At 44.6% G+C, this 18,137-nt stretch overlaps 2 protein-coding genes across 3 annotated transcripts in view; one reads left to right on the forward strand and one right to left on the reverse strand.

Moving 5' to 3' along the window:
• Positions 1–5,884: 5,884 nt before the first annotated feature.
• On the reverse strand, positions 5,885–7,026 carry TSSK2 (testis specific serine kinase 2). Its single transcript, XM_075341790.1, has one exon. The coding sequence runs from the start codon at positions 6,953–6,955 to the stop codon at positions 6,014–6,016; it is 942 nt and encodes a 313-aa protein (XP_075197905.1). The 5' UTR covers positions 6,956–7,026; the 3' UTR covers positions 5,885–6,013.
• A 4,693-nt stretch (positions 7,027–11,719) lies between these two features.
• DGCR2 (DiGeorge syndrome critical region gene 2) overlaps positions 11,720–18,137 on the forward strand; it is a 122,816-nt gene continuing 116,398 nt past the window's right edge. The window contains exon 1 of one of the 2 annotated variants that reach the window (XM_075321329.1): positions 11,720–12,028. In XM_075321329.1, the coding sequence (XP_075177444.1) occupies positions 11,950–12,028 (79 nt within the window). In that variant the 5' untranslated portion in view covers positions 11,720–11,949. The remainder of the gene's footprint in view (positions 12,029–18,137) is intronic. The other variant, XM_075321339.1, reaches the window with a different exon arrangement.

Genomic DNA, 18,137 nt, shown 5'->3' on the forward strand with positions numbered 1-18,137 from the left:
TCTGCATAATAGTGTAGTGAACTGTACTTTTACGTACAGTAAGAAGAAAAAAAAAGTATACTGACTTATACCCTACAAGTGTATGCCAAAAGGACACTTAACTGGCACTTTGCATAATTAGAGTAATATAGATAGGTTTGTTGTATATGTTGGGAGCTTTCCAAATGTATGGAGCCAAAGTACGGCTTAGGCCATGTGCCCACAGTGCGTTTTCTTATGGTTCTTTTAGAGTTTTTTTTTTTGTTATCAATTGAAGTAAAGCATCCCAGCAAAGTCTTAAAATCATGACTTGCTGTGCCCACGTTACTTATTTTGTGTGTGCCTTTGTGTGTTTTCTTTTTTTTTTGTCCCTGGAGTTCTCCAGCAATTTCTTCATCTCGCGGTCTGCTGGGAACCCCAGTGACGTCACAAGGTGAATCGAGTTCATGCCGGCGGATCACCGGGGTTTCCTGCAGACCACGATATGAGGAAATGGTTGCAGAGAACTCCAGTGACATAGGTGCCCTTGTCTGTGAGGTGATCCGTACATCAGTAACCCCGGGTCGTCATGGTAATGACCCAGGGTTACCATGGCAGTGATTTGAGTCCTTGTGATCACATTACAGGGTACCCGATCGCCACGGAGAGTTGTGATTTCTCTCCCTGCCTCCTGTATGCTGTGATCTCACTGGTCGCAGAATTCAGGGTGTTAGGCTATGTGCGCACGTTGCGTACTAGCCCTGCAGAAATTTCTGCAGCGATCTGAAGAGCACATGTGCGCTTTAGATCGCTGCAGAAATGTCCGTAGTGAGCGCCGATTCCATGCGCTCTGCCTGCAGCTCCTGCCATAGACAGAGCAGGAGCTGCCGGCAAAGCGCAGGAAAGAAGTGACATGTCACTTCTTTTTGCGCAGCGCTTCGGCAGTAGCCGAAGCGCTGCGCTCTGAGACGCCACGTGCGCACGGCCCCTGCACAATCTCCATAGACTGTGCAGGGGACGCAGGACGCATGCAGTTACGCTGCGCTGCAAAGCGCAGCGTAACTGCATGAATTTACGCAACGTGCGCACATAGCCTTAAACTGCCAGAAGCGGCGCAGGCACCGCTCTGGGCAGTGAGAGTCTGGTCAGCTGTAAGATCAGCCGGCGACTGCGGGAGTACCTTGCCTGAACCCCCCACGGTCGCAATGACAACATAACGGACAAAAGAAAGCATGTGAAAAAATGTGCAAATGGAATAAAAAATGCGTGTTTTTTCAGCCAAAACGTGTTTTTATGTGCAGATTTTCTGCGCATAAAAACGCAATGTGGACACAGCCTTAAAGAGGTTGGCAAGCATTACATTTTTCTTCCTTAGGCTGCTTTCACACTACGTTTTTTTTTAACATGCGTCGAACGTTTTTGCTGCAAAAGCGGATCCTGTTTTTGCAAAGAAAAACGCATGTTAACGCATGTGTTATTTTGCAGGATCCTGTCACTTTAAGTTTATGGGCAGGCATTGGAGTCATGTGATCGGGAGTGAGGGGAACTGAATGTGAAAGACTGGGAGCCGACATCTGACAGCTGCGGAGGCTCGTAACCAAGGTAAACATCGGGTAACTTGCTTGGATACCCGATATTTACATTGGTTACGAGCGTCTGCAGCTGCTAGGAGCCGGGCTGCCTGCTCCCTGCACACGTAACCAAGATCAACATCGGGTAACTAAGCCCATGGTTACCCGATATTTACCTTGGTTACGAGCGTCCTCTGCTCTCAGGCGGGGGAGAGAGAGAGAGAGAGAGAGAGAGTGGGAGGGAGGGAGGGAGGTGGAGAGAGGGACTGATCACGCGAGGCTTGTTTCTGGGCATGCTCAGTAGAAGAAGCAGGATCCTGTCTATCAGAATGCCAGCGTTCACATGCTGTTTAGTCAGGATCCAGCAATTTGCAGTATTTGGACGCAGCTCAAAAACGCAACAAGTAGCGTTTTTGAAAAAAGTTAAAAAACTGCAAGTCGCTGGATCCTTACTATAACGCAGGTGAACGCATGTTGACGCGAGTCCATTGCAAATGCATTGAAATGAAAACGCATTTGCACTGGATCCGTTTTTGCGTTAAAAAAAAAAACGTTCATGACGCGTGTTAAAAAAATGTAGTGTGAAAGCAGCCTTAGCCATGGGCTGTTCTAAAACAACAGTGGTTTACTCTCCTATTGTGTCCCCCATGGATCCAGCACTGGGTGGTCTGGTGGTGAGCATAAGCTCGGTAATCAAAGGCTGCAATTTCCAGATGCCACAGGAACATTGAAATATGTGTTTGGTTGCAGCAGTCAGTTCCCTGGAACAATGTGTCATCAGATGTTTGCCTAATCACACGCTATTTCAGCACCTGATTACAGCAGCCTGTGCTGGGTACATTGAGGTATCAGGAGCTGAGTGAACATTAGTTTATTTCATAACCAACCATTCCTAAGGGAAAAAATAATGCTGGATAGCGCCTTTTTTTTTTTTTTTTTAAAAAAAAATCTGAATAGAGGAAGAAAGCCTGCTTTGAACAATGGATCATTTGATTGGGCTTCCTGTTGTACCTGCTGCAGCTTTGATAGTCCTCTCAGTGATGAGTGTTTCATATGTAGATGTTGATATTCATGAGTTCTGGCTATCACTGCCTTGCACACTTGATTGACTATTTATGTACAATGTAGGCAGAGGAGCTGTCAGTCATAGGTGGGGATAGGGCAAAACAAAGTGAAATAGCAGATAAAATAGTGGTTTTTGCAAAACTACAGCAACAAACCTAGTAAGTATTCTACAGCTGGATTCAAGGACTCTGTCTCTGGATAGCTTTCTGATCACTGTGGCCTTCACCAATCCAGAGAACCGGGACTATGAAGTGCCCTGGTTGAATGGAGTGGAGGTTGATCATGCTCACAGCTTCTCCACTTATTCTAATAAGGAGCGCTGAAGATCAGCTAAATGCTGTGCTCTGCAATCTCTGGTGCCCACTAATGAATGAGCAGAGCAGCAGTACGCGTGATCAACGTCTACTCCAGTTGGCCAGGGCTCTTCAGACCCACTCTTCTCAGACGGTGATTGTAATGTATCCACTAGCATATAGATAAGGGATAACTTTTTTTTTTTTAAATTTGAGAACACCCCATTAAGAACAATACCACTTTTTAGAATGTAGCACAGGTGGTAAGGAAGGTGGTGATATTACCTCATACACTAAAAAACTGGTGACAGGTTCCCTTCAAGCCCATAATGAAAAAAAATACATGTCAAAGGGTAAAAAGTGTTCCTATGTCCTGCTGCTCCCCATTATTTATTTATTTTTAGACCGCCATACTAATCCAGAGAGCAGGGCCTTTTTTTTCTTTGCGCTCCCATTATGTTTATTTTTATGGTTTTTTCAAGGAGGCGATTACTCACAGGGTAATTACGTAGTGCAGCTTAAAGACATCCCCCTAGTGAGCCATGTGAACGACCATAAAAATTATATTTGTCAAACCAAATATAAAGGCCCACATCTCTGGAACAATATAGTGTTTTTTTTTTTAAGCATACTCTAAAGGCCCTGTCACACACAGAGATAAATCTGCGGCAGATCTGTGGTTGCAGTGAAATTGTGGACAATCAGTGCCAGGTTTGTGGCTGTGTACAAATGGAACAATATGTCCATGATTTCACTGGAACCACAGATCTGCCAAAGATTTATCTCTGTGTGTGACGGGGCCTTAAAGCAGTAGGAACAGATTACTTCATTAAAGGAGGATATCATACATTGGTATGTTCTCTAAGGCTGCTTTCACACATTCGGTTTTTGTTGTGCGGCACAATCCGGCTCTTCGCAGAAAAAACGCAACCCTTTTTTTTTTTTTTTGCCGCCGGTTGCGTTTTTTCCGCATAGACTTTTATTAGTGCCGGATTGTGCCGCATGGCCTTGCGTTCGGTCCGGTTTTTGCCGGATGCGGCATATTTAGCCGATGCGTCAGCCGGATGGAACGTTGCCTGGCATGGTTTTTTGTCCGGCGAAAAAAACTGCATCGCGCCGCATCCTGCTGATGCGGCGCTTTTTCCAATGCATGCCTAAGGACGCCGGATGCGTTTTTTTGCACTGCGCATGCTCAGTAGCGTGCCGCAACCGGCAAAAAACGGACGGGCCGCATGTAAAAACGAATGCAAAGGATGCAGTTTTTTCGCCGCATCCGTTGCATAGGTTTTAGAGCCGGATTTAGCCGCACTGCTAAAACCGGAGGTGTGAAAGTAGCCTAAGTGTGGTGTCACACACAGTGACGACGACGTCGCTGCTACATCACCGTTTTCTGTGACGTTACAGCGACGTCCCGTCGCTGTGTGTGACATCCAGCAACGACCTGGCCCCTGCTGTGAGGTCGCCGGTCGTTGCTGAATGTCCAGCTTCATTTTTTGGTCGTTGCTCTCCCGCTGTGACGCACACATCGCTGTGTGTGACAGCGACGAAATGAAGCGAGCAGGAGCCGGCAGCTGCGGTAAGCTGTAACCAGGGTAACCAAGGGAAGACCTTTCCCTGGTTACCCGATATTTACCTTCGTTACCAGCGTCCGCCGCTCTCGCTGCCAGTGCCGGCTCCCTGCACATGTAGCTGCAGTACACATCGGGTAATTAACCCGATGTGTACTGTAGCTAGGAGTGCAGGGAGCCAGCGCTAAGCAGTGTGCGCGGCTCCCTGCACATGTAGCACAGCGACGCGTGTCGTTATGATCGTTGCTGCTTCTGCTGTGTTTGACAGCTAAGCAGTGATCATAACAGCGACTTACAAGGTCGCTGTTGCGTCACAGAAAATGGTGACGTAACAGCAATGTCGTTGTCGCTATGTGTGAACCCAGCTTTAGTGTTTGCATGGGTTTCCTCCCTGGTGAGGAATTTAGATTGTGAGCCCAAAAGAGGGCGATGATTATGATGTTGTATGTAAAGCGCTGTGGGAATTAATGGCGCTATAGAGATCAGTAAAATACATAAATTGCTTCTGTAAACTGGAAAAGTGATAATTGCTGAATCAGCATGGGTTTACCATTCTCTGGGACTAAACTATTATCAGCTATCAAGTGCAGAAGAGAGAACTTGTATGAACTGAAATACTCTCTAAATGCCAAGTTTGGCAGATAGGATTATTGATTTGTTCTGATACCTTGCACCCACAGAAAAAGCTTCTATAGTAATGTTATTGTTGTGGACAGCACCGTATGAAGAATAACTACACTGTGCTAACATGTTTGTGTGGCTGGGAGTGTGATGTGGCCATGATAAATCCCATAATGTATTTCCCAATAGGGGGATCTTGGTCGGACTGACCATTAGGCCATCATAGAGAATACCAGGTGGTCCTGCTTTAGATGATCACGTAACATCTCTAAACCTTAGGGTTTGCATTTGTTCTTTTCAGTTTTCATTTTAGTTCTACCAAAATATAATTCTCCTAACCAGAGCCAGGTTAGTTGGATATCATGCTGTTAGGAAGCTCCCATATATTGGAAAACTGAACTTTCCATTAAAGGATTTGTATCAAGATAGGATTGATGATGACTTTCTGAACGCTGTCTTTCTACTACTTGGACGTCACCTATTCAGAGAATCAGGCTCTGTCTGTATTGTCTGCCTAAATGGAGTACTGGTGGAGAATGTGTACCACCTCTTGTACTTGCCGCCTATGCGATATAGCCAAGTACACTTCCATTAACACTGAATTGAGTAGTGGGGCACATGCATGGCCATCACTGCATTTCAAGGGGGCACTACAGAACCCATCTCTGGATTGCTGATGGTCAAAGCATTGGACCTCCAGCAATTTACCATCTGATTCCATGGCTAGGTGATAGCTTGCTATCTAGTTTGTTTCCCTTTGTAAAATGACAACAATAACAAAAGCTTCAGGAAGACATACTTTCGTTTGCATTCTTAATGAGCAACATAGCATTAATCAGATCACATAACAGGAATCGGAAATGACATTTGCATAGACTGCTTGATTTGATGTGCTTGTTTTATGCTGTCCTGTCCTCATCTTCCTGCACGAGCCTTTTCAAAGATCTGTCACCACAGCTTTATCTGGGTTTTCGGATTCTTGCTTGGAAACAGTAGTCTGGTCCTCAAGCTTCACATCCCTTTTACTTCGTGGTGTATTGTCTGAATCTTTAGCTTTTGAGATGGGTTTCAGCCATTTATGGTTCAAAATTTCATCAATGGTATGACGTTGCTTTACATCTGGCTCAAGCATTCGGTAAATGATGTCTTTACATTCACTTGAAAAATATCTAGATCTTGGGAAATCAATTTGTTGTTTCTTTTGTACGCGTAACATCTTCTTTATGTTGGAATCATCATAGGGCATCGAGCCAGAGACCATTATAAACAGTATCACACCAAGGCTCCAGATATCATAGACCTTGGGCTCATATGGTATTCCTTGCAGGACCTCTGGCGCAGCATAAGCTGCTGATCCACAAAATGTTTTGCTGAGCACCGACTTGTTGTAATCCTCTAATTGTCTTGCAAAGCCAAAGTCTGAGAGTTTAATATTGAACTGTGTATCCAATAGAATATTTTCACACTTCAGATCTCTGTGGACGATATTTAAATCATGGCAGTATTTTATAGCTGTGGCAAGTTGATGAAAGAGTTTGCGTGCCACATCTTCTGGCATTGGTCCTCTCTTCTTGATGAATTCCAACAAATCACCTTGGGCACCCAGCTCCATTACAATGTAGACCTTGCCCATGGAAGTCTCAAAGATTTCATATGTCTTTACAATACAATGATGATTCATAATAGGTAGGATTTCCATTTCACGAGGAAGGAACTTCTGCAAAAAATCTGGTGGGGCTTTTTTACGATCAATGATCTTCACAGCAACAGTATTGTTCAGTTCTATGGAGAATGCTGCCTTGACTTTTGCATATGAGCCCTGACCTAAACTGATGCCAATTTTGTATCCTCTCCTTTTCAGTACTTCAAAGTCATCCATGACAGATTAAAGGTGGGCCGAGATGTTATCTTGTCCCTCTCAGCTATAATTGCTTATTTTCCTACTTCTTGCAAGTGTTCTAGAATGATGTCACACAACTCGAATGACATCATAATGCAAAAACACAGCAAACAAAAGTGAATAAACCCCTAAGTGGCTAAATTGTACCCAAAGTGTCAATTATTTTGTGAGGCCCCCATTATTTTCAAGCACTGTATTAACTGTCTTGGGCATGGAGTTCACTAGAGCTTAAAGGGAACCTGTCAGGTGCAACATGCAACGAGAACCACGAGCAGTTCTTGGTGCATATTGCTAATCCCTGCCTAACTGTCCCTGTATACACTAGCATAGATTAAAGATCTTTAGAAATACTTATTCTAAAGATTTCTTTATCTTATGCTAATGAGTTTTTCTCATTGACTTGTATTAGCGACTGATTGCGATGGAGGGCCATCCGTTCCTCGACGGAGCCGTCATAAAAATTTTTGTCTGTCGGACGGAGATGACTTCTACAGTAACGTTTTTTGTTTGCGTCGGAAAAACGGACAGCGACAGATTTGTCGCTATCTGTCGTTTGTTAGAATGGTTGCCTATGGGCGCAGGATCCGTCGTAAACCGTCAAATGACGGATTCCGTCAACAGATAAGTTTTTTTTAACTGAGCATGCTCAGATGTGTAAATTCCCTGATGGTTAGAAAAAGTGTCTCTCTCTTGATGGGGTGATATAGGTTTTCATTTGCAAATAACCTTTGGCATGAAAAAAGTGTGACGGATCCGTTGCAAATCGTCGTCCTATTAGTCACAAAACGGATTGTGACTGATGGAAAAAAAAAAATGATGTGCGAAAGGGGCCTTAATGAACTGTAGCTTCCCACAGTATTTCTAAAGATCTTATATCGTATGCTAATGAGTGTGGGGACTAGTTCCCTGGGCGTTGCTTCCCTTGCCAGTCAGCTCCATTAGCATGTTAGTACGCCTCTGTGGGTGTGCTAACCAGGCCTGTGGAGTCAGTAAGCCAAACCTGCAACTCCGACTCAATTTCCCTTGCACCGACTCCACGACTCCCACATATATTGCTTATATTTAAGTGAAAAATGTATTGTAGTACAATGTGAACATCAGACATTTAATCTTTTTTAGGATACAATCAAGATATTTAGATAAAATATATTTATTGGAATACAACTTTAGAACACAAAAAAAATGTAATAAATTGAAAATATGTAATACACCATGTAATATAGATTACATATACGTATATATATATATATATATATATATATATATATGTAATAAACTATGTAAGTGGCAAAAAACAGTTTTCAACAAAAACATACTAAATAACATTTGTGCAGTCTATGAATTTGTTCTAAGAAATAGAATTGCTTCCATCAGATTCTCCTTCCCAAATGACCTCAAATCTGACCTAATAATTTTAAGGCTAGAGAACAACCTCTCTACACTAACTTGGGTTGGAGGCAAAGCCGTAACCACATGGGCGACATCTCTTACAATTTCCGGGTATAAAGGAATTGCCTCATGCACAGTCAGTTTTGATGAACGGTTGAATTTTTCTATTTCTTTGAGAGCAAGTGAAAAATGTTACTGAAATCTGGTCAATCTGCTGCTATAGGAGACGGAGTGAAATCTTTTTCCTTGTGGCGCTTTCCTGCTCCATATCATCCAAATACTTGTCAAAGTTAAACTCCTCATCTGATGAGGATGAAGATATGGCAGCAGTAGCACTGTCAGGCCCCAAGTCCTCTTGCGCCTGGCAGTCCTGTAGCCGCTCATCCTAAATGCTACCTCACTCAAAGCTTCTTTTCCTTTAGTAAGCTGTTGATCATCAAGCAGTATACGATGACTTGCGTCCACATAAACAGCTGCCAGAAGAATTTTATTTTCCAATAGCTGTGTCTCTCTCCGTTTCATTGAAGCAGAAATGCCATCTGCGATTAAACCTCCTCTTTGGGACAGGCAAAATAGCAAGTTCTTCCACTCCTTTATGAAAATGCCAGGAGTTAAATCCTCAGCTTGTAATTTTTTAGTCACGGTAAATGGGTGATTAAGCAATTCCTTCAATTCAGCCACCTGTGTCCATTAGCCTTCCTTTAGGGTTACCTGAGGGTTTTCCATACATTTGAAAACATTATCTATGATCTCAAAAACCTTTCAGGTGATGCGGTTTTTTAAAAAGCTGATCTGCTTTTGCAGCTGAAAAACGTATCCTCAAAAACCTCAGCAAAAATACTGTGTGTGAATGTAGCCTTAGATGAGGAATAGAACTACCATTTATAGGAAATTTCAAAACTTTCCCAAATGCCTATATATTCAGCACATTCTGCATTGAACTACTGTCCCCAATTTATTATATATTTTATACCGACTCCACCAAAATGGACTCCGACTCCACAGCCCTGGTGCTAACATGCTAATGAATACGCAGCATCAGAGGATGATCTCACTCACCTCTCCGCTGCCATCGCCGCCCGACGCTGGATTTCAGCTCAGTGCAATGACCTTGGAATTTGGGTTATGCGCACTATTTCAGTTTCAAGCCAGGACATGTATACCTGGCTTCATAGTGCACATGACCGAAACTCCGGGGTCTTATACACTGAGCCGAAATCCCCCGTTGGGCGGCGATAGTGGCGGAGAAGTGAGTGAGATCATCCTGATAGCATGCCCACAGGGGCGTACTAACATGCTAATGAAGCCGACTGGCAAGGGGAACTGATGCCCAGGGGACTAGTCCCTGCACTCATTAGCATACGATATAAGATCTTTAGAAATATTTTTTCTAAAGATCTCTTTATCTATGCTAGTGTATACAGGGACAGTTAGGCAGGAATTAGCAATATGCACCCAGAACCGCTCATGGTTCTGGGTGCAAATTACACCTGAGAGGTTTTCTTTAACCCCATAACTGAAGGATAATAGTGTTTTGAGATGTGACAAGTTTTCTTTAAAAAGGTCTTAATACAGCAACAAAAACTACACTCACCATATTTGTACATTCTTTAAATCCTCCAATCAAGCTATGTGCTTGGTTTGAGCTTTTTATTAAAACTGTGGACTAGTCCACCTAGAACTGATTGCCCCTTCTTGTATGTGGTAGCTGGTCTATCAGAGTACATCCTTAATATCAGGATAAGCCAGAAGAATTCCCCAGTGTTTCCGTATGATATTTTGAATAATAATTGCCTAAGGGGCAAATGTTCCTCTGAATCTGATTACACCCTCATCATTCCTGCATTTTTAAAAGCTGAATTTAGGGTAGATGCTGGGTAATCACTGGGTAAAAGTCGATCTTTTGCTTGTCTGTGGAAACTACTGTACTATCTTCACCCCAATATTGGCTGTAAACGCCATCTTATCTTCTGGCATCCCTACTTGCCAAATGCACCTGAATTTTATTTCTAGTATACGCATTGGCCTTCCATTATATTTGGATGCACAGAGGAATGACTGCTAGGGAAGTAGTACCATGTATAGCTGCACTCGGCCGGCCTTTACACGCCAGGCTTTGTGGTTTTACCACATTTTGTGCGGCAAACAGAATGTCCAAGAGAAAGTAATAGACAAGTAGAAAATGGACTTCAAAATAAGAGCAAGTAACAAGACTGGTCAAAACACAAATAGGCCTCAAATTTGAATGCAGAGTGCGGACTATGTTGGCGCCATGTACGAGCAATACACGTGACCCCGGCCTTATTCCCCTATAGTTGTTTGTACAATGGGGCACATTTACCAATACTGTCTAAAAGAACCAATCACAGGGCAGCTTTTATTCTAACAGTTGTTTAGAAAATGAAAGCAGAGCAGTGATTGGTTGCTATGGGTCTCAGGCGGCTGAGGTAAGTTAGGTCCATGTATTTTTGTGGGAACAGACTTTGTTGTTATAGCTGAGGTGACTTCTGTTACGGGGCCGCCATTTTCCTGGTTTTATTATGTTTTTTTCACCAGATAAGAGCCAGAAGTCGGCGTTTACCTCAGACTGATACTTTGTGGCTGTTCTTCCGTCCTGCCATGATACCAGTCACAATGGGGAGATAAGGTATGCACACCAGTGACTATGGAAGGGGAATACATGAGATAGCAGAAACTGCTGTGTGAATACTGACATGAAAAATACAATAGCTATATGTAAGAATGAAATGGGAAAAATGGAACCTGCATTACTGCCATGAATATATGAATCAAGAGAAATTTAGCTACTGAATTGATCAATGCAGAAGAGCCCCAACACTACGCCAAAGTATTTCTCTACGTTGGGGTCCCTAGCTTGTGTGTGTCCTCTCATGCAGTTAAAAAACTTACCGTGTATGGGAAGCTGAGACCCAGGCTATATATGCGTATGATATGGATTGGCAATAGGTGTGGTTGGGGAGGGTTCACAAACGAAAAACTGGAAAAAATGTGAAAAATGGAATCTGCATTACTGCCCTTCCATAGTCACTGGTGTGCATACCTTATCTCCCCATAGTGATGTTTTTTTAGGTTTTTGCACCCAGTTCAGACTTAGAATGGAGTTCCAAACGTTATTCCTTATTTATACCAGTCACAGACCGGAGCTTAGCACCGGACACATGATTTATTCATGATCATTCTCTTTACCTCGACTTCTACACACTGCAAGGTCGCGATAGTCGTGCACAGTATCGACCGCAGCTCCATTATCCCGCCCACACTCCGGTGAGTTCCGGCTCACGTGACCCACCGTAGAGCCCGCCCCCGGGGCGCTGTGATTGGCTGTACTGCGTTCTGTTTGTTGTGAGGGGACGGAGGCCGCCATCTTGTTCCCGGAGATCGGAGCAGCGGTGCATTACCCGTTACGGAATAGGATCAGGGGACGTGCGTCCTCCAGGAGGAGCAGCGCTCTGCTATACTGTACGGTGACGCCTCATAGGCCCGGGACCGGCGCCCGCTACGCTCCCCTCCTGCGGCGAGTGTCCGGTTTTCGTTGCTCTGGCGGGAGGATGAACGGAGGATAAATGGTGCCCAAACCGGACAGCGGCACCTTCCTTGTCCTCTTTCTGCTTGTGCTGACCCTGACCGAGCCGCTGCGGCCAGGTGAGTCCTCCGGTGGGGGCGCGGCCATGGCGTGTGTGACCGGGGCACTGATACTGAACGAGGCCGGGGCTGACAGGGGCGTGTGCTGGGCCCGAACACCGAGTGCGCACCGAGCCCGGTAATCCGCGCACGCCTATCACTGGAAGGTCACAGATTGGGCAAAGCTGCGCTGGCTCATGGCGGTGCCCTGCCTGGCCATCCCTGTGCCCTGCCTGTGCAGCCGCGGGCATCCCTATGCCATCCTGTGCATCCATGTGCCCTGCCTCTGCAGCCGCGGGCATCCCTGTGCCATACCTGTTCAGATGTGGCATCCCTGTGCCCTGCCTGTGTATCCCTGTGCCCTGCCTGTGTATCCCTGTGCCCTGCCTGTGTATCCCTGTGCCCTGCCTGTGTATCCCTGTGCCCTGCCTGTGTATCCCTGTGCCCTGCCTGTGTATCCCTGTGCCCTGCCTGTGTATCCATGTGCCTTGCCTGTGTATCCCTGTGCCCTGCCTGTGTATCCCTGTGCCCTGCCTGTGTATCCATGTGCCCTGCCTGTGTATCCATGTGCCTTGCCTGGGCAGTTGTGGCATCCCTGTGCCCTGCCTGTGTATCCATGTGCCATACCTATTCAGATGTGGCATCCCTTTTCCCGGCCAATTGTGATAGCCCTGTGCCATACCTGGGCAGTTGTGGCATCCCTGTGCCTCCTGGGGTGTTACTGTTTGCTGTGCCACTATCACACAAGAAGCTGCCACAGGTGACCTAATACCTGCATGTGTGCTGGTCTTGGAAAAACTAATATGCTGCCCTCCCTCCTAATCCCCTTCATTATAGTGCCGCCATTTCTATAAGTGGTCAGTATAGCTTTCACTATACCGCTGCTGCCCATCATTGGCTGACCTGTACATCATGTGACTGCTTAGGCCAGTGATTAGATGGATCATTAATGCAAGTGGTGTACAGCATGTGACCAACAGGATGTAAAGTGTTATTTTCTTAAAGGGGTTGGCACCCCCGCCTATCAACTGTTCCCGACGCTGCCACCAGCCCGAACTACTCCTCTCTGTTGCTAGAATAGTGGTCGTGGCTGGGTACTGCACATCCATCCCTTTTTGATTCATATAGGGGGCAGATATGAGGTACCCAGCTGTGGCCCTATACAGTTGACTTAGCTGTGCAGCTCCGCAAGTAAACAGTACCGGCTGGTGGCAGCCCTGGGCACAACTGATCGGTGCAGGTGCCTGGTGTCTCATCCCCAGTGATCGGTCATCAGTCTTAACGTCCCAAACCAACCTTTTTAATTTGGTGTAAAAATGAGCAATGTGGTAACTTAAATGTCATTAATAATCCTCGCTGTTCTCAAGAAGGGAGGAATTTTTACTTTTGTAGTCGCAGGACTTACAAGATCTCTCCTAAGTGATGTTTGTTCCTAATTCCAGCCAGGTTCAGTGCTATCGAGCTCCTCCGATCCTGTAGGTATCGCTAGCTCATATAGCTGAACCAGAGGGCGCACTATATGGGTCAGTAGATTATTAATGCCTAATGCTTATCAAACTACCCGGAAATAAATCCAATCAAATTTGAATAAAAATGATCTTTATCACAAGAAAAAAACATAAAATACACAGCAGTATAAAATGTAGAAATGAGTATGTGGCATGTGGAAATAACTGATCGTCATACAATGCACAATGGTCAATGTAAATTTTGGACCACCGTAGATAATTTTACATGAGACTTGACAGTGTGCATTCACAGTCACCAAATAGTGGGAATAATAATAAACATATCAGGAACTAACTGTGCCACAAAGATAAATGGTGACACCTACATTCATGGTAGAATGACACAGGCATAATATGGTAGCAATGTGGGACAATAAATAATACGTAAGAATAAGTAAGATGGCAGATGAAAAATAACAGTAAATATGTCAGGGACAAAATATTATAACCCTCATAATAAATTAACAAATGCCAATAGACAGATTATACCACATTGCTACAGATTAATAAAGCCTTACCAATGAGACACCCTGACGCGTTTCGCCGTGGCTTTCTCCAAGGGCGCTGTGCATGACAGCAGTGTCATGCTCGTACCCGACCATGATCTCGCGCCTGCGCAGATACATCACCGGTACGCGCAAGGTAAACTGTTGTTATGCTCGGCCCGCGATAGGAGCAGAGAGAGCTGCGCCTGCGCGAGACCTGGATAGCAGCGTGGGATGATGACGGTGGCGCCATTCCTGTCAATCATGACCGGAGGAAGGCGACAGAGGGACAGGAGCCGAAATAGAGCCCGCCCATCTGGTCAGCACAGCTTATTAGCATACAACACGGTGGGATTTTATAAAGTTTTTTTGGGGTCTGCAAGGGGGGGGTCAGCAACGAGGTGCACCTTCATAGAATGCAGCACAGGAGCTGCAGAAGGGGATACTTTTGGTTTAATAGTCAAAAAACTGGTGACAGGATCCCTTTTAAAGGGTGAGTTAAGGTAACTATTATTATATTGACGCTGGGACCTGCGTTCTCTCCAGAATGTGGCTACGTCGTGTTACAAGTACAGAAAAAGCCACACCATAATTTACCAGACACATATATGAGCAATAAAAATCATATTATGAATAGGAAACTGGATGGGGACTGAGGATAAGTCGTAAAATTATTAAAGAACAAGAGAAAACACACACGACCAGTATCCAAGGTGCAAAAAGGTGGAATCTTTATTGACATAGGGGTAGGTGCGGGGCGGCACAGAACAAGTGAGAACACGGACCATCTCTCAGTGACCAAAATATGCAAACAATTGTCAAAATGATAAATTTACATATTGATCTATCCATAATATAATGCAATCATATGACATCAATCATTTTTTACATGTAAAAATATCAAGGTGAAATATATAGTAGATATATGGACACAAATGTCAGCAAACACAAATATATATCTCTCATTGTTGGCAGGGAACAATTTCCCACCCATCCCATCCATATAGGTCCCCAATAAAACTGAGGATTACCAAATCTGGAATAGTTAAGTTAGGGTAACACATTAAAGAATGGAAAAAAACTCCAGAACTATGTGTAAGTAAATAGGTCTGGTGGTACATTATGCTTGCATTATCACACATTTGTGAGATGACATTCCTGTCCATCTACAACATAATATAATCATATAACAACAATCATATTTTGCAAATGATGGATATGAGACATAAAGACACAAATGTCTACCAGGCTGGGCTAAATCGCTATATAATGGGAGAGGAAAATTTTTCTCATGTCCCATCCATGTGAGTCCCTAGATTGAAAATATCGTAACCTATATCATAGCCAATATATAGCCATAGTGGCCCGTTTGGAAATAAGGAGAAGGAACTCCAACACTATATGGTTAAATAGTCTGATGGTACACCATACCTGGGAGAATTGGTGGTCAGAGGGCAATGTCCGTGTCCTTCCCGACGGCCGTTTCGGCTGAGAAGCCTTTGTCAGGGGGCGTGCCCTGGGGGCGTGGGACCTATATGGATGGGATGGGTGGGAAATTTATGGGTAGATCAATATGTAAATTTGTCATTTTGACAATTGTTTGCATATTTTGGTCACTGAGAGATGGTCCGTGTCCTCACTTGTTCTGTGCCGCCCCGCACCTACCCCTATGTCAATAAAGATTCCAGCTTTTTGCACCTTGGATACTCGTCGTGTTACAAGGAATAGTGAGGTGCATGTGATGCTCTTAGTTTTCTTCTGGGAGATATTGCCGAGCTGCACATTCTGCTGGACTGTACGCATGAGTTTCTACTAAAAGGACAGTGCCCCCAATAATGTGTGGGGTGGTGGGAGATATGAAAAGCAGCACTTTACTTTTTCTGCAGTGTCACTATCATGATAGACTTCGAGTTGTGCAACAAATCCAATTTATCAGGTATTCACAGGATGGCTGGTAATTCCTGATTTTCTGGGAGTCCCACTGATCGTTGAATTAGGTGTGCGAGCATCCACTCTGCTGTCTCCATTGACTGGAGCGAGAACGCCACACACTGAACCCTCTGAGCAAACCAGGGACTCTGGAACGTCGTTTTCGTTATCGGTGGGGGTGCTAAGTTGTGGTTGTAGCACAAACCCCTTTATATAGACCAGCATATTATGGGGACAGATACTTTAACTACCAATGATATGGCTTTCATTTGAGTTGTGCTATGATTGTGCCACTAGGACATGGTAGTCATGTGGCTCTTGAGACATTAGTTGGGGGATAGTCTTATATGGTGTGCTTTGATCTACTGATTGTAAAATTGATGGCAGAGCCAAGGAATTGTTTTGTATGTATGGGAGGAAGTTTACACCCTCCATGAGTAGTTGTATACATGATGCTGGATTATAGATGTAACATCAGTGGGCAGTAAACAATAAGACGTCCTTATGAAGAAGTTACTTGTATTACTTGTATGTTACATTTCCTTGGTCTCTAGATTTTAGATGATGCAAAGTAGAGTACTAAAACCAAAGAAAACAAGTTCCTTTTCTTGATAGTAATTTCTATCAATGTTCCTAGTTGGTAAGAAAGACAATCGTATAAAATCTGATGATGGGTTGAGATCTCAGCATCTTAGGCTGTATTCACACAGGGCTTTTTTGTTAATTTTTTTTTTTCCTGACCAAAACCTGATCTCGTGGCAGGAAATCTCCTTTGAGTCATCTACATTTTTGGTGCTTTTTTGATTCGTTTTTTTTTTAGTGGCCTTTTTAGCTTTAGATTTGGTGCAGATTTGCTGCTTGTTTGTTTTTTTTTCTTTCTACAAAGTGGGTTGTATCAATGAAAAAACACAGCAGATCTGCAGCAAAGAATTGACATGCTCATTCGTTAAAAACCTGACTAAAAACGCAGTTATTTAACAAAACAGTCAGGAAAAAACCCTGATGTGTGTGTGCATGAGATTTCAGAAATCTCATAGACTTTGCTGGGACTGTATAAAGCAGCTTTTTATTAGCATGGATTTGCATAAAACCAAGGCAAATCTGCAGTTAAAAAATGCAGCAAAAACTTACTAAAAATGCCCTGTGTGAACATAGCCTTAGGCTCCTTTCACATTGCGTTTTTCTCTACGTCCACAGTAGGTGGTCTACGTTCAGGTGTCCGTCTGCAGAAACGTATATGTGCACAAAACAGGACACACGCTAACGCAGTGCGCTCCATAACAGTGAATGACCCTGTCGGGCGCATGCGTCCGGAGCACGCTTTGCAGAGTGGGGGAGGGGCAGTCCGGACGGATGCTCCGACGGGACCTGTGGACGTAGAGAAAAATGCAATGTGAAAGGGGCCTTACTGTGTGTTTCTTCAAAACACATGCTTTGAGGAAAAAAAACTGTCTGTTGTGCCCTTTTGTGTTTGTAAACCCAGTATGAGCCAACTGATAGAGTGAACAGGATGCAGACAGAATGTGTAACTGCATTATCACCACTACCCACCTCCTGATGGGAAGGTAAGGGGCACGAGAGAACCCATTTAGTTAAAGCAATAATCTGTGCTCAAAACAACCTTGCCCCAATTCCCCTGGCTTGGATTATTTGATAACCAAATGTGCCTTAGGGTACCTTCACACTTAGCGATGCAGCAGCGATCCGACCAGCGATCTGACCTGGTCAGGATCGCTGCTGCATCGCTACATGGTCGCTGGTGAGCTGTCAAACAGGCAGATCTCACCAGCGACCAGTGAACAGCCCCCAGCCAGCAGCGACGTGCAAGTGACGCTGCTCTTGCACGGAGCCGCAGTCTGGAAGCTGCGGAGACTGGTAACTAAGGTAAACATCGGGTATGGTTACCCGATGTTTACATTAGTTACCAGCGCACAGCTGTGTGTGCAGGGAGCAGGGAGCCGCGCACACTGAGCGCTGGCTCCTTGCTCTCCTACCGTAGCTACAGTACACATCTGGTTAATTAACCCGATGTGTAATGCAGCTACATGTGCAGAGAGCAGGGAGCCGCGCACACTGCTTAGCGCTGGCTCCTTGCTCTCCTAGCTGCTGTACACATCGGGTTAATTAACCCGATGTGTACAGCAGCTACATGTGCAGAGAGCCGGAGCCGGCAGCACAGGCAGCGTGAGAGCTGCAGAGGCTCGTAAC

The sequence above is a fragment of the Anomaloglossus baeobatrachus genome, chromosome 1, assembly GCF_048569485.1.
Source record: "Anomaloglossus baeobatrachus isolate aAnoBae1 chromosome 1, aAnoBae1.hap1, whole genome shotgun sequence".
Classification (NCBI taxonomy): domain Eukaryota; kingdom Metazoa; phylum Chordata; class Amphibia; order Anura; family Aromobatidae; genus Anomaloglossus; species Anomaloglossus baeobatrachus.